Source organism: Coregonus clupeaformis, unplaced genomic scaffold (assembly GCF_020615455.1).
Source record: "Coregonus clupeaformis isolate EN_2021a unplaced genomic scaffold, ASM2061545v1 scaf0027, whole genome shotgun sequence".
In the NCBI taxonomy this organism is placed as follows: domain Eukaryota; kingdom Metazoa; phylum Chordata; class Actinopteri; order Salmoniformes; family Salmonidae; genus Coregonus; species Coregonus clupeaformis.
Window position 1 is genome coordinate 632,241 of NW_025533482.1, and position 17,321 is coordinate 649,561.

The 17,321-nt window shown below is 45.6% G+C and overlaps 1 protein-coding gene and 1 non-coding gene across 3 annotated transcripts in view; both read right to left on the minus strand.

The window, feature by feature from the left end:
• Positions 1-821: 821 nt before the first annotated feature.
• LOC121569690 (retinoic acid receptor alpha) overlaps positions 822-17,321 on the minus strand; it is a 217,917-nt gene continuing 201,417 nt past the window's right edge. For both annotated transcript variants that reach the window (XM_041880837.2, XM_041880838.2), the window contains 6 exons: positions 8,379-8,520; positions 5,939-6,099; positions 5,541-5,717; positions 4,833-5,037; positions 4,220-4,378; positions 822-3,399 (listed from right to left, as the gene is read on the minus strand). In XM_041880837.2, the coding sequence (XP_041736771.1) occupies positions 3,194-3,399; positions 4,220-4,378; positions 4,833-5,037; positions 5,541-5,717; positions 5,939-6,099; positions 8,379-8,520 (1,050 nt within the window). In that variant the 3' untranslated portion in view covers positions 822-3,193. The remainder of the gene's footprint in view (positions 3,400-4,219; positions 4,379-4,832; positions 5,038-5,540; positions 5,718-5,938; positions 6,100-8,378; positions 8,521-17,321) is intronic.
• trnaa-cgc lies at positions 9,979-10,052 on the minus strand. Its single transcript has one exon. It is a non-coding gene; the product is annotated as a tRNA-Ala (tRNA).

Consider the following 17,321-nt stretch of genomic DNA (forward strand, 5'->3'; position numbering starts at 1 on the left):
AAAAGCGTTCCACAGAGATGCTGGCCCATGAATGCTCCCAACAGTTGTGTCAAGTTGGCTGGATGTCCTTTGGGTTGTAGACCATTCTTGATACAGACGGGAATCTGCTGAGCATGAAAAACCCAGCAGCGTTGCAGTTCTTGACACAAACCGGTACGCCTGGCACCTACTACCATACCCCGTTCAAAGGCACTTAAATCTTTGTCATTCACCGTCTGAACGGCGCAAACACACAATCCATGTCTCAAGGCTTAAAAATCCTTCTTTAACCTGTCTCCTCCTTCATCTACACTGATTGAAGTGGATTTAACAAGTGACATCAGTAAGGGATCATAACTTTCACCTGGATTCACCTGGTCAGTCTGTCATGGAAAGAGCAGGTCTTCGTAATGTTTTGTACACTCAGTGTATTGTCTAAACCAGGGTTCTTCAATCCTGGTCCTGGAGGGCCGAAACACTTCTGTTTTTTATTTCTACCTGGTAGTTAATTGCACTCACCTGGTTTTCCCAGGTCTGAATTAGCCCCTGATTAGAAGGAGAGGATGAAAAACAGAGGTGTTTCGGCCCTCCAGGACCAGGATTGAAGAACCCTGGTCTAAACTAAATTGAGGGGCCAATAAGGAACCTAAAAACTAATTCCCCCCCACCAAACAGAAATTGTAGTATAACCCTTAAAGGGTCTCTGAACCTTGTATTTGTTCTTGTAACGTGACCTGCTATAGTCCCAGGCCCACTGAAATACTGCTCTTAAAGTCCCACCACAATCTTATTTTCAGCCTAATGGTGGACCCACCCCCAGTTAAGAAACATTTAAAAACACACACAGACAGGGTTCTTTATTCAATGTTATTCTCTTCGTTCAATGATCTGACATAATCAAAACAGTTATTTATGTATTTTATCCCCAAATGCTGGTTGTGCATCTGATTGCATTACAAGTGAGAGTGCAGGGAAAAAACAGTTGTGCGTTGTGATACTTGGCTGCAGTGAGGTTGGCCACGAGCAGCGTTCGATCCATTGTGAAGGACAGATCCACTCCTATTGAACAGCAGAGTCAGTGGTGTTGTGGGGAAAGGAGATGGGTAGGTAGGTTACACTAGTGTGTGTAAACAGTGGTTAGAGGTGGGGGAATAGCTAGCCTGATCCCAGATCAGTTTGTGCTGTCTTGACAACTCCTATTTCATTGTAATGCACAAACTGATCTAGGGCAAACTGATCGGATGTGTCACAAGAGTCCAGGATGACAGACCAATAAATACTGATAGTGTGTAAACAGAGGCAGTTGTGTTGTTGTGATAGATAAAGAGATAGAGAGGTGCTGATACTGTGAAACAGACTTACAGAGGCAGTGCTGTTGTGTTGTGGAGAGATATGGAACATGTATACATACAGAGGCAGAGGTGTTGTGAGCATACTGATATCGTGTCACAGAGTTTACATGGACATAGATAGATACATCCTACTGACAATGTGCTACATAGGGAGTGGTGTTGTGAGCATACTGGTAACGTGGTACAGTTTGTGACTGACGGTGGGGGGTAGTGGGAGGGCATAGATATTGACAATGTGCTGCATTACAGAGGCAGTGGTGTTGTGAAGATAGGTAATGCGTTACAGAGGCAGTGCTGTTGGGGGGTAATACATACACTATCCAGACGTGGAATGCGGGAGGGACTACCTTGGGAATTGATTTGATTTGATTTGGAAAGGGGGGAGAAGGGGATCACGGAGTTGTTGGTCATTAAATTGTCATAAATCTTTCCTTTTTATTTCAGGTGAAGTAGAAATTCAACTCTCTTTACTGGTTGTCAACGGCTATGGTGTTCCTAAAAGTCAGTCCCTTCCTTAAGTGGTCTAAACAGTCGATCAGTGATCAATGCCTTCACTTCAGATACCAAAACGAGAACAAAAAGCAAAACATAAAAGGCTTTGACAATGTCAAAAGGGCTAGACTTCATGTACTTTAAAAATAAGGAATACATCTTACGTATGTAATGGCTGGTATTTTCTTACAGATCATCTTCATAACTCCACAACGACTTGACTCTAGACCATAGAACCACTACGTTTTATTTTATTTTTCTCCCATGAAAAATAAAATACTGTAAACGGAACAAAACAGAGATGCCATCCCAACCTGGTCCAATTTGTGTTTTGTGTATCAATTTGATCCAACCTGTGAACGTGACAGTGCAAGAGGTCTAGTGCATAAAGTGAATTGCTTCTGAAATCGTGTCATCATTTTTGTTCTACTTCTCTTTTGATTTGATAGAAAAAACTAACATTTTCACTGTGACAACTTAGCGTGCCGATATTCCTGGGTGAAACCAAGAGAACAAAACACTAGGTCTGGGGAGGTGGGGGGGGAAATCACAAATGCATCTAAGTTCGAAGAACAGTGAGAGAAAAAAACAGGAAAAAAGATAGCAACTCTTCTTTTATGCATAATTCCACTTAGGACAATTCAAATTGCAATCTTAATTTTTCCATATATATATTTATATTTCCATATATCTTTTGTAAGAAAAAAAATCTGTCTCTCAAAGTTGTAAAGGAGAAGGAGAGACAGGCCCCCTATCTGAGCCCCCCGTTAGCTGTCCCTGACAACATTTAGGGATGACTCGTGCCCAATGTCCAGCTGTCTGTCTGTCAGTCTGTCTGACTAGTTCCCTGCAGAAAGACGTACGTCTTGTCTACCCCTTTACCCCAGGTCCGACGGGCATTGAGCCTGAGCTCCTGTCCAACGTCTTGAGAGGGAGAGAGAGGAGGAACAGAGTCATCACTGAGGAGAGTAAACAGAACATCTCCGATTAAACTCCTTGTGTGGCGGCTGCTGATCCCTGGTGCTGGTTCTGAGGCATGTCTATGGTGGTTGTGGGTTGGGGGGGTGATGGAGATAGTGCCATCCAGGTGAGATGGGACCCCCCTATTGTTCAGTCAAGTATGGGGTCGGGTTCGGCACAGTTTTTGGTGCCTGGACTGGGGCTGAGATAGGGGGAGTGGGGGGACGGCTGTCTGTCCATTGAGGCCTGCGTGTGCCCTCAAAGTGTCAAAGTCCGTCCTGGTTGGGCCCAGATCTGGCCCTCTTCCTAACCCTGGTTTGTCACAGTGTGGGAGTCAGTCAGTTAGCTGGCTCCATCTGTAGTCATGCCTTCTGGCTGTTCCTGCCTGGGGGGTGGCAGTGGACCCCCTTCTAAGGGGATGGTGCAGGGGGGCTGCTGCGGGCTGAGCTGGGGGACAGGCTGGGGCTGCAGCTACCTGGTGGGGCCCCTCCTCCGCTGGAGCGCCCCCCGCTGGCCCCCTGGCCCTCCAGACCCTCTGAGTTCTCCAGCATCTCCTGGATAAGTGGGGGCATGGAGCCTGGGATCTCCATCTTCAGAGTGATCACTCGCTCCGCTCCTGGAGGAGGAGATGGAGGCAGGGAGAAGAAGAGAGAGGCAGAGAGAGAGGGTCATATGTGTTCCACAAGATTCTGCCACTATAGCAAAATGTTGTATGTAAGACCCTAAATATTTATCTTCAAATAGATGATGCATGATATAGATATAAATGGCAGTATTGTTGCACTGAGACTAGGGCTGGATTAATGCAGGGGTTTACAGGGGCTGAAGTCCCTGGGCCCAAGCCCGTAGGGGGCCCAAGCGGCAGGAAACAAAAACAAATATACAACCACAGGAGCCAACTCTCAATGAGAGCATAATTTAGCCACAGATTATCAATAGTTTCAAAAACTTTTTACTGTCTATTACATTTTGTCACAAGCCGTGTGGTTGGGTTAAATGCGGATGACACATTTCAGTTGAATGCATTCAGTTGTATAACCCTTTCACATAAAGGTAACTGCCAAAATAAAGGAAACACCTACATAAAGTGTCTTAAAAGGGTGTTGGGCCACCACAAGCCGCCGGAACCTTCTTCAATGCACCTTGGCATAGATTCTACAAGTGGACCTAAACCCTGCCAGGAATATGCACACCATAACATATACTTTGTATCCCTCATTTACTCAAGTGTTTCCTTTATTTTGTCAGTTACTGGCATGTCTACAGTCGGGAAGGCCGCAATTTGGGCAGCATGCGCGCCAAATATCAGTGTTGGGGAAGCTACTCTGAAAATACAGTTTACCAAGCTACCAATGACTTCACACTGGAAGAAGTTTAAGCTACACTAAAGCTACCCTATAAAAAAAACAACGCAGTGTATAGGTGTGCTCTCTCACCCTTGGCACTGATGCTCCTGAGGTCAGTGATCTTCATCAGCATCTTGGGGAACATGTGTGGTTTATGAGGCCTCCTCTTCCTCACGTAGATCTTCAGAGCTTCCAGTAGGGGCTCCTGGAGCACATCCACCTTGTCTGCCTGCTCCAGATCCTGACGGTCTACACACACACACACACACACACACACACACACACACACACACACACAGGCACACACACACACACACACACACACACAGGCACACACACACACACACACACACAGTCGCGCACACACAGGCACACACACAGGCACGCACACACACACAAAACAATGAAAAACACATCCTTAATACCCAATCTTTATGCTCAAAAAGCACATCCAACAGTGGCATGATTCACACAGTAGCATGGTAACAGTAGCTTCACATGAAGTATTCATTAGGCAAACTCACATCTTCACACTAGTAATACACACAGCTAACAAACACACTAGTTCCAATGCCACAGCTGAGACTTATTTGTACTAATTTGCTTGTACTCTAAAACAATGACAATTGGCCTCTTGGGATCTCAACTCCCGGCTCTGATAGGAGTGCAATGCTGGATTTGAATCTGAGCAGTGGTGCAGTACCTCCACAAAGCAGACAGATGCCGCTGAGAAGGCCGGTCTCTGCGTCGTCCATCTCCAGAGGGAGGAGTGTTTGGGCGAAGGCGAACACCAGGTCTGTGAGCGGGCCGAAGCCTGCGTTGTGCATCTGGGTCCTGTTCAGGGTCAGCCCGTCTGAGAAGGTCATGGTGTCCTGGTCTGGAGTGTACCGTGTGCATATCCTCAGAATCTGAGATGGAGGGATTGAGAGGTAGAGAGAGGGAAGGAGGGAGGGGGGGAAAAGGTGGAAGGAAGTAAGTAAGTCTTGCATGAGCCTTGGCTTGTGCGAGCCGAAATGGCTCATCGGCGCAGATCTCCTGTTTCTGTAGCATGGGGCAGCTTGATGTACAAGTACACCCCCAGGACAGGATGCTAGTCTAGCACAGGGCCTTACCCCCAACCTATCTCCTTAATGCTGAGTGCCAAGCAGAGACGCATTGGGTCCCATTTTCTTATGACTCGGACCGGGGATCGAACTCCCAACCTTCCAATCTCAGGACGGACACTAACCACAAGGCCACTGAGTTGATTGGAAAGGGAGGGGGAGCACAAATATATTTCATACTGTTGTTCACTTTCTGTAGATGTTTTGCTGTTTATAATACATGTATATATGTCCTAGTGTGTGTGTGTCCTAGTGTCTGTGTGTGTGTGTGTGTCTGTGTGTCTATGTCCTGATGTGTGTGTTCTCACCAGTATGTCCAGACAGGCAGCCTTGAGCAGGGTGATCTGGTCAGCGATAGTGAGGGTGGTGAAGCCTGGCAGATGCTTGGCAAACTCCACCGTCTTGATGATACACTTAGTGGACAGCTCACTGAACTTATCCCACAGGTTCACGTCTAGAGCCACGCGGTGCTCTGCACTGTTATTCTATAGGAAGAGAGAGGGAGAAAAAGAGATACATATAGGTTAGTCTGTGATTCTACAAATACATCGGTTGGTATGTTGAGAGCGCAAGGAGTGTGTATGTTTGTCAGTGTTTGGTGTACCCAAACATGTTGGCAGAGTGAGGGTAATGTTTGTGTGCGTGTTTGTGTAACTTGTCAGTGTGTGTGTGTGTGCGCGTGCATGCGCGTGCGTGTATAATTCACCGTGGTGTATTTGCCCAGCTGACAGAGCGAGGGAAACGTCTCCTTATGGGCCTTGCGGACGCGTTCGATCATCTGCTCTGTCTCGGTACTCAGCACGTAGATCTCCGAACACTCTGGCTTCTTCTCCTCCTTCTTCTTCTTGTTCCTGTCGTTCCTCACCGCTGAGAAAGGGATAGAAGGAGATGAAGAAATGGAGGGAGAGAGAGAGAGAGAGAGAGAGAGTTATCATTTGGACTCAAATGGCAATTTTCTGGGGTTTTGTGTGAAAATTAACACCTCCAGGTCAACCTCACAATCCTCACATTGCATGCCATCTCCAACCAAAGAGACAACACAGAGCAGTCAGAAGGATGACCGCTATCCCTGAGACCAGACACTACTGGAAACCCACATGCTGATAACCTGGGACATTGTATGGTGAGGGAATATAAATGTCCACCACTAGATCGAACCATATACTACGTTTTTCATCCTCACCCTGGCACAGAGACAGAGAGAGACAGAGACAGAGAGAGACAGAGAGAGAGAGAGGGACAAAGAGAGAGAGAGAGAGAGAGAGAGAGAGAGAGAGAGAGAGAGGGACAAAGAGAGAGAGAGAGAAAGAGAGAGAGAGAGAGAGAGAGAGAGAGAGAGAGAGAGAGAGAGAGAGAGAGAGAGAGAGAGAGAGAGAGAGAGAGAGAGAGAGAGAGAGAGAGAGAGAGAGAGAGAGAGAGAGAGAGAGAGCTGAAGTGCTTTGACGTGTCAGTGTAAAAAGAGCTTAAGAAGGAGAATCTGTGTGCCGCTGATCTGGCACAATACAGACAGGGAGACATTGGAGAGATGGGACTAACTCTCTGCCTCCAAACAGTATCAACACAAGCACACAAACAAGTGGATGTGACACACATTTGTGTGAACACACCCCAAACACACACAGGCATGCACACACTCTCGCTCCCTCTCTTTCCTCTGTCTCTCTTTCACCTTCCTTCCCCATCTCTCTACATTCTATCCATCCTCCTCCGGCAGCTCACTATATCTCCACATGTAATATCTATATCTCCTCACTCTAATATGAGCTGCCAAATCAAGACAATGACACATGAAACAGAGAGGCAGAAAGAAAGTGAGAGAGGCAGAAAGAAAGTGAGAGAGAGAGAGAGAGAGAGAGAGAGAGAGAGAAAGGATTGAAAAGAAGGAAAGAAGAAGGGAGCCATGATAAATAAGATGCTCTCTTTCTTCAGGGCAGCGTAGCACTGTTCTCTATGTGTGTGTGCGGTGTGTGTGAGATACTGTTGTTCCCCAGAGACAGAGCTGCCAGCATGGGCCCAGAAAACACAACCTAACGAAGCCATTAAAGAACTATTAGCCTGGTGCTCCAATCAGTCATGGCACACACAGACACAATGGAACTGAAACCCCCCCGGGGTGCATGTTTTGGTTTTTGCCCTAGCACTACACAGATACAGATGATTAAAATAACCAACTCATCGTCAAGCTTTGATTATTTCAATCAGCTGTGTAGGGCTAGGGCAAAAACCAAAACGTGCACCCAGGGGGGGCCCCAGGACCGAGTTTGGGAAACCCTGGTATACATGACATGTGATAATGACATGTGCATCTGCTTGTTGTGAGTGTGGGTGGTGGGTGGTGTGTGGGGGGAAGTGAAGGTATTTGAGAGAGACTTAGTAAATAGCATCAGTGTGTCACCCCCCTTCAGAGATAAGAGTCTTAGTGTTAGTGGTTCTAGGTCAAATAGGATGACAGGTTGACCGAGATGTCAAGGTCGAGGCACAAAGGTCAATCAAGAGGGTTTAAAACAGCCCTGGACACACGCACAGCCCAGCTACACAACTGAATATAGATCCCAATTTAAACACTCACACACCCCACAGCTGATTTTGTAAAATAAATTAAAAAGAAAAAGCACCAAAACACACTGTGCCACTTCCCAGGTGTAGTAACATACTCCCCACCACTAGATGGCAGTGGTTGATTTCCCTAGCGGCCTCGACTGGGATGAATGTTGCTATAAACCAGCGGCTCGGAACACTGAGGAGGATAACTCACTTACAGGGGGCCTAGAGGATAAAGTGCTAGGAGATTGTTTTAGCGCTTAGCCTCATGGAAGGCTATAGGGGGATATACAGTGTGTGTGATGGATGTATAGGAGGGCATGACCCAAGGGAGGGAAGCCATCATGGGGTATGGTGGGTTATGCATTATTGCTCCTTGATAAAAAAAACGTCTTGAAATGTATTGGAACCATCACGTTTTGTCATGTCAGTGTGTGGTGCTTTGAAAATCTACTTTGGGAAGACATTTCTTGGGAGACAGTATTCACTCAGAAGAGACAGGCACACACATACGAGAGAGAGAGAAACATATGTTTCCCATGCCAATAAAGCCCCTTAAATTGAATTGAAATTGAATTGAGAGAGAGAGATATAACAGTACTTACACTCCTTGGACATGCCCACTTCTAAACACTTCTGCAGGCGGCAGTACTGGCAGCGGTTGCGGGTGACCTTGTTGATGATGCAGCCCTTCTCTCGATGACAGGTGTACACCATGTTCTTCTGGATGCTTCTACGGAAGAAACCCTGAGAGGAGAAGAGAGGTTGGGTGTTACATTTGCTTTATTTGCTCATTTAAAAAAATCTAATTGTAAAAACAAAAGAAGCGGGAGAGAAGGGGAGAAAGGTTGCTGTTATGTTCTTGTTTTGCTTTGACAATATACACCTACGAATGACATGCTTTGATGCCAATGTAGCGTCATTGAACTGAAAAAGAGAGAGAGCTAGAGAGAGAAAGAATAGAAAGAAGAGAGAGGGAGTTGGGGCGATAAAAGGTTATTGCTAGCAGCGGTATCATTGAGATAGTAAAACTAGAATAGGACAGTTTATGTGTGGAGATAGAATGACCAACGGTCTCAACAAGTCACATGACAAAGGACACCACATCATAGATGACAGGCTCTAACTTCCAATGACACTCAACATGATGGTGAGTTATGTTCAAACGTGTGTGTGTGTGTGTGTGTGTGTGTGTGTGTGTGTGTGTGTATTGGCCCAAAGCTCTCATGTTGACCTATAGAGGGTGAGTCACAACAACATCAGTACATATGTAATAGTGATGGGCGGGAATCGATACACTTACATATCGGGATATTATTTTTGACGATATATCGTATTGTTCTGACAATATCACAATATTATTTTTGCGGTAGTTGGCTGAACCTGCACCAACACTTAATAGCTTGTTCTCCATCTTCTTTTTAAATAGGGATCCAATTTGTTTTCAGCACTTCTATTTCCATGACTGATCAAAACTTGTTTTCTCATGGCTCTCTCTTGTCCCTCTGCAGCAGACATATGGTGAACAATATGTTTGAAACATCTAATCGCAATAAAATCACAGAATCGAATCGCAATACATATCGAATCGTGAGAATCATAATACATATATCGGCACCTAAGTATTGTGATATCGTATAGTGAGGTCACTGGCAATTCCCCGCCCTAATATGTAACCTGCTGTCTTCACACACACACACACACACACACACACACACACACACACACACACACACACATTACACAACCCCCAATGCATCAATACGACACATCGACTTCCTTAAAACAGTGCCCACAGTGTTCAACTTCCCTTTCTGTGTGTCTGTCTGTTACAGAGCGTAGAGTCCAGCCACGTGTTTCTCCACAGTGACTAACTAGTGTCACCACCACCACACGTGCTATGCTCTACTATGAATCATGCCCGATCACACTCTGCTATTTGGGTATTTTAAACGAGGCTGTTAACATATTTTATGACACGACTTTTACAACCAACTAAGCTGAGGGAAATGTGCAAGCTTTGGCAGCGCGTGCAGACTTTTGGTGCCAATAGAGCAATTTGAAGTGGAAAGGTGTGTGTGGGAAAGAGAAAGTTTGTGTGGGGGGGGATTAACAGTTGACATTTTAGTAATTTAAGATGCTTTTATCCAGAGTGACTTACAGTAGTGAGTGCATACATTTTCATACTTTCTTTTTGTTGTACTGGATCCGCTGTGGGAATCGAACCCACAACCCTGGCGTTGCGAGCGCCATGCTCTACCAACTGAGCCAAATGGGACCATTAACTGTGTGTGTGTGCAAGTGTGTTTGTGTGTGTGTGTTTGTGTGCAAGTGTGTATTCTATATGTATGTGAGTGGGTGTGTGTCTGTGCATCCATGCGTCTGTGTGGGCCTAGCTTGGCCAGGGGCTAGGTTAGTTGTGCCACACTGGGTGGGCATTAACTCACCAGTCTAAGCACCAATGAGCTCCCATTTGGTTAATCCCTTAAGGGGCTTATGGGCAGGCAGGGCCTGGTGGCATTAGGGGGGCTTCATATTAACTCCCATTCCACTTAAGCCCCAGCTGGTGCACTCCTCGCCCGTAGAGACATTGACCGCAAGAGGCTGACAGGCAAGTAGTGTGGGAAGCTATCCACCTATTGTGTTGAAGTGTGTGTGTGTGTGTGGCAGATGTTTGGCAAATACATTGCATGTTTGTTAAATACAATGCATGTTTCACTTTCATCTTGTGAATGCGTTGATCAAGGTCACTGATCAGAACATTGACAATGAACAGTGCAGATTTAATAGTGTTTGTGTGTTGGAGTCATTCATACAGCGCAATTCATACAGAGACCAACAGAAGTGGAGAGCCTTTGTTGCTGACCTATGAACCAGTCATCGTGACGGGATGAGTAAGAGATGGCATATAGAGAGAGGTACTGGACAGAAACACACTGACGTACAAAACATTAGGAACACCTTCCTAATATTGAGTTACAACCCCTTTTGCCCTCAGAACAGCCTCAATTCGTCAGGGCATGGACTCTACAAGGTGTCGAAAGCGTTCCACAGCGATGCTGGCCCATTTTGACACCAATGTTTCCCACAATTATGTCAAATTGGCTGGATGTCCTTTGGGTGGTGGACCATTCTTGATACACACGGGAAACTGTTGAGCGTGAAAAAAAAGTTATTGACACCTACTACCATACCCCGTTCAAAGGCACTTCAATCGTTTGTCTTGCCCATTGACCCTCTGAATGGCACACAATCCACGGCTCAATTGTCTCTTTAACTGGTCTCCTCCCCTTCCATCTCCACTGATTGAAGTGGATTTAACAAATGACATCAATAAGGGATCATAGCTTTCACCCGGATTCACCTGGTCAGTCTATGTCATGGAAAGAGCAGGTGTTCCTAATGTTTTGTACACTCAGTGTACGTGCAATAGGAAAACAGATTTTACAGCAAGACAGAGATTAATATTAGAAAAGACAGGTAAAGAGCAAAACATACAGATGGACAAAAACACAGTTAAAAAGGACGGACAGACAGACAGACAGGCAAGCAAACAAAAATATCAAATGTAAACAGATAGAAAGTGATGAATGAACAGGCTGTAAAGAAAGAGAAATGGAGAGCCAACATGGACAGATGTACAGCCAGAGGCACAGAATAATGAACTGATTGAACGATTGAGTGAAGGAAAAAGAAAGATGCAGCAACTAAGAGTATTGCTTGTGGCGACAATTTGTGTGCCCCTCTGGTGTTGCACTTTGCCCAGCAATATCACTAATCCACTCCAACGTGTGCGCGCACACACACACACACACACAGTATTGTGGGGGAGATTAAGTGGTGATAGCCCCTAATGTCGGCAGACCAGAGCTGGTGTGTGTGTGTGTGTGTGTGTGTGTTTGTGGCGGCAGAACAGAGTTTCGGCTTCGGCAACGTGCACAGGCCAGGCCAAACACTCCTCTGCTCTGAGTCCTGTGTGAAGGTCAGGTGACCCGTTAAGCCCCCACCTCCCTTTGTCTGTCGCCCTCAATCAGGATCAGCAGAGCCAACATGGATGACATGAAACATACTATACATTAGCAAACATAGCAAATCTGATGTTGTCCATTTTGTGTCAATGGCCCTGGTTTCCTCAGCTTATGGGTTTTGTAAAGGTAGGGAAATGTAACTGAATGCAGCCGGTGATGGAGTCAGTGTGGACATGATGGGGCGTGAATCTAGCCCCGTTCCACTGCGCTGCGGTCACATAGTGAACATGCTGTATGTAAGCCTACCCTCCTAGCAGAAGGTAGTCATGTTACGACAGGGGCACTGCCAATGTGGTGGGTGGTGCCCTCTCCACATGCCAGAGGAGATTCCTCAGGCCAGTTTGGCAACGGCACTGCTTGGCATGGCAGTGTCACAACCATGAAAATCTCTCGAGTCCACTCAATCCCTTTTACTGGGTGAGTCTCCGTGCTGTCATATTTATAGACTCAACTCCCACTGATTCAAACAGCAAATGCTTCATAACATCTGGCATTAGTATCAGGTCAACTTGGAATCCATGGAAAACTAGTAGTAAGCACTAAAATAGTAAGGTCTCTACTGTTGTTCTAGTGGTGGGTGTTTGATGCTTTATGGGATCATGCTGCCCTACACAGGCCAATCAGCATCAAACACAAGGCACAGGAACAACAGTAGAGCGAGACCTTACTCCTCAAGCTACAGATATCTAGGAACTGATCTAGAAAGACTAGCGCAGGTCAACACTCCCTAGAAAGAGAGTGCAAGAGTGATACCCTCTCAATCCCTCAAATATGCATTACAATATCACCGTCCGTCCAACACATACCGCAGCCAACATGAAATAATCATGGTGGAAAGAGGTGAGCTAGGTGATTTTGCACCGCTGCAAACACTGTGGTCGTGAAACTCCCCTATCACTCCTCATGCAGTCCTGGGCTGTGATTTTATTATGGCGTCACAGCGTACGTCCCAAATGGCACCTCAATAGGGTGCCATTTGGGACCCAGTCACAGGGAGGAACTCTTTCTCTCTGATTCTGCTATGGTCCGGGATGAGGGTTCTAACCTCTAAGTGGCCATTTGGCATTCAGCTGGGTGGTGGGTGATGCCTTTTGACGCTCCTCTGCTCTCTCTTACTAGAGACGTCCTGGGTTTGAGGTCAGAGAGGAAGGATACCTCAGGCAAGAAGGTCTCTAATGGCGCAATTCCACTAGAGGAACCAAACAGCGACGGGCCGTGCCGGAACCAGCACGAACTAGCCTTGTTCGTTCTTGGTTGTTTTCCATTTGCATTGGAACTGGAAACATGACTAGGTTTCATTCGCAGGAAAAACTGCTAGTGATGATTTTAGGAGAGCGACCGATGACGTGATCCTCAGTGACTGACATTTTGTAAGTATGGAGGAGGGAGATGTACTGGAGGTGTTAGCCTCACTATTTTGTGCCATCCTTTAAACTTTTGTGTGTGGGCAGCAATGGAGTGAACAGAATAGAGGAGACCGCTGAAAAGAGACGGAGAAATTCACAACGTATCATCATGCGGAGAGAGGATCGTTTCAGCCGGTTGAAAGACCAGCTTATGAGTCTGCCCAGACGCTCAAAAGCCCTTCCATTATAATTAGTTTTCTTTAGAGTTATTCGTTAGTGTAGCTGTACCGTTCGTAGTCAGATTCTCCTTCTCTTTTAAAAATGGAACCATTGACTCGTGCATGAGTATTAACAACATACGCAACACACACTGACATCATTGCGTGAGACCAATCATTGAGTACAGGCATTTGTAACCCCACCCACCGGCCTACTTGGTTCGAGGTCAGTACCAGATATCAAACGAGGCTGAATCTCCCGCTTGGTTCCAGGAATCAAGTGGGCCACGGGCAAATGGAAATGAAATAGGAACTGTGATATTCACGGCACGGCCCTGCAGTGGAAAAGCCCTCTTAATGACCTCTGATGGCTCCGAGCCGCCAAGCCACTGAGGGTGCATTTCCATATGTGAAAGGAGAAAGAGGTTGAGTGGGGAAGAGGTACAGTGGGGAAAAAAAGTATTTAGTCAGCCACCAATTGTGCAAGTTCTCCCACTTAAAAAGATGAGAGAGGCCTGTAATTTTCATCATAGGTACACGTCAACTATGACAGACAAATTGAGGAAAAAAAATCCAGAAAATCACATTGTAGGATTTTTTATGAATTTATTTGCAAATTATGGTGGAAAATAAGTATTTGGTCAATAACAAAAGTTTCTCAATACTTTGTTATACACCCTTTGTTGGCAATGACACAGGTAAAACGTTTTCTGTAAGTCTTCACAAGGTTTTCACACACTGTTGCTGCAAGATTTCTGGCTCTCACAGACCTGTAACTTCTTCTTTAAGAGGCTCCTCTGTCCTCCACTCGTTACCTGTATTAATGGCACCTGTTTGAACTTGTTATCAGTATAAAAGACACCTGTCCCCAACCTCAAACAGTCACACTCCAAACTCCACTATGGCCAAGACCAAAGAGCTGTCAAAGGACACCAGAAACAAAATTGTAGACCTGCACCAGGCTGGGAAGACTGAATCTGCAATAGGTAAGCAGCTTGGTTTGAAGAAATCAACTGTGGGAGCAATTATTAGGAAATGGATGACATACAAGACCACTGATAATCTCCCTCGATCTGGGGCTCCACGCAAGATCTCACCCCGTGGGGTCAAAATTATCACAAGAACGGTGAGCAAAATCCCAGAACCACACGGGGGGACCTAGTGAATGACCTGCAGAGAGCTGGGACCAAAGTAACAAAGCCTACCATCAGTAACACACTACGCCGCCAGGGACTCAAATCCTGCAGTGCCAGACGTGTCCCCCTGCTTAAGCCAGTACATGTCCAGGCCCGTCTGAAGTTTGCTAGAGTGCATTTGGATGATCCAGAAGAGGATTGGGAGAATGTCATTTGGTCAGATGAAACCAAAATAGAACTTTTTGGTAAAAACTCAACTCGTCGTGTTTGGAGGACAAAGAATGCTGAGTTGCATCCAAAGAACACCATACCTACTGCGAAGCATGGGGGTGGAAACATCATGCTTTGGGGCTGTTTTTCTGCAAAGGGACCAGGACGACTGATCCGTGTAAAGGAAAGAATGAATGGGGCCATGTATCATGAGATTTTGAGTGAAAACCTCCTTCCATCAGCAAGGGCATTGAAGATGAAACGTGGCTGGGTCTTTCAGCATGACAATGATCCCAAACACACCACCCGGGCAACGAAGGAGTGGCTTCGTAAGAAGCATTTCAAGGTCCTGGAGTGGCCTAGCCAGTCTCCAGATCTCAACCCCATAGAAAATCTTTGGAGGGAGTTGAAAGTCCGTGTTGCCCAGCGACAGCCCCAAAACATCACTGATCTAGAGGAGATCTGCATGGAGGAATGGGCCAAAATACCAGCAACAGTGTGTGAAAACCTTGTGAAGACTTACAGAAAACGTTTTACCTGTGTCATTGCCAACAAAGGGTGTATAACAAAGTATTGAGAAACTTTTGTTATTGACCAAATACTTATTTTCCACCATAATTTGCAAATAAATTCATTAAAAATCCTACAATGTGATTTTCTGGAAAAAAAAATCTCAATTTGTCTGTCATAGTTGACGTGTACCTATGATGAAAATTACAGGCCTCATCTTTTTAAGTGGGAGAACTTGCACAATTGGTGGCTGACTAAATACTTTTTTCCCCCACTGTATAGAAGAGAGGGATAGGTTGAGTGGGGAGCGGAGAGCACTTTGTACAGATGGGAGTCACTATGATAAATATGGACCTCTGTTGAGAGGTGTACTACGCACACACAAATGCACATGCACCCACTAAATAGTATGTCCAAAACAGTCTGTTTCATCTCTCTTGTCTTTTGACAGCTACAGCTGTAAGTGGCCTGAAATCCCCTGGACTGAAGCTCAGTAATTACAAGGTGTGAAGAATGTTCTGGCAGCAGAGGGCTGTTACCGTGGTCGAAGACTGGCCTAAAGCACTGGAACTACAACCATAGCTTAACAACTACAGGAGCTAAACCTTACAGTACTGGAACTACAACTATAGAGCTTAACGACTACAGGAGCTAAACCTTACAGTACTGGAACTACAACTATAGAGCTTAACAACTACAGGAGCTAAACCTTACAGTACTGGAACTACAACTATAGAGCTTAACAACTACAGGAGCTAAACCTTACAGTACTGGAACTACAACTATAGAGCTTAACAACTACAGGAGCTAAACCTTACAGTACTGGAACTACAACTATAGAGCTTAACGACTACAGGAGCTAAACCTTACAGTACTGGAACTACAACTATAGAGCTTAACAACTACAGGAGCTAAACCTTACAGTACTGGAACTACAACCATAGAGCTTAACAACTACAGGAGCTAAACCTTACAGTACTGGAACTACAACCATAGAGCTTAACAACTACAGGAGCTAAACCTTACAGTACTGGAACTACAACTATAGAGCTTAACAACTACAGGAGCTAAACCTTACAGTACTGGAACTACAACTATAGAGCTTAACAACTACAGGAGTTAAACCTTACAATACTGGAACTACAGCAATATAACTGAGCTACAGCCATATAACTGAACTACAGCAATATAACTGAACTACAGCAATATAACTGAACTACAGCAATTTAACTGAACTACAGCAATATAACTGAACTACAGCCATATAACTGAACTACAGCAATATAACTGAACTACAGCAATATAACTGAACTACAGCAATATAACTGAACTACAGCAATATAACTGAACTACAGCAATATAACTGAACTACAGAAGAGAAGAAAGGGGGAATTAGCGCTATACAGGAGAGAAGTGAAAATGGGGACTAGGTGTCTAGTGTTTGCAGGCTCAGGTGAGACAGGAGTAGATAGAAGGTCTAGGTTTGGTGAGGGTTAAAAGTACACATACAGATGTAGGGAACACAAACTACACTGCCCATCCACACACCTGAAACACACACAGGTTTCAGCCAGGCAGAATGCCCTGTGGAACCCATGGGTTAAGGGTCTATAAATAAAGAGAGGATGACAGAGAGCGAGAGAGAGCGAGAGAGAGCGAGAGCAAGAGAGAGCGAGAGAGAGAGAGAGAGAGAGAGAGAGAGAGAGAGAGAGAGAGAGAGAGAGAGAGAGAGAGAGAGAGAGAGAATGAAGACACATGGGAGATGTGTGCAGGTAGATAAAGATGAAAATACAGAGAGAAAGATTATCAGAGCGAGATGGAAATAGATAGAAAAAGAGAGATGCAATAAGAGAGGAGGATGATACAGAGAGGAGGGAGAGAACAGCCTGACAGGACTTTGTGGACCTATATCTGATCTGGGATCCTTGATCTCTTCCTGGCCACCGGCCGACCCCTGGGAGCCTGGTATTGACCCTGCTGCGACCTGGGACAGGGGATCTACTCACGGTACGGTGACCTTCTACAGTGGGGGGTCATCACCTATGCACCACTCCACACCATGTCCTGCCTGCCCCGTCCTGTAAGCCTTTTGAGCTGCAC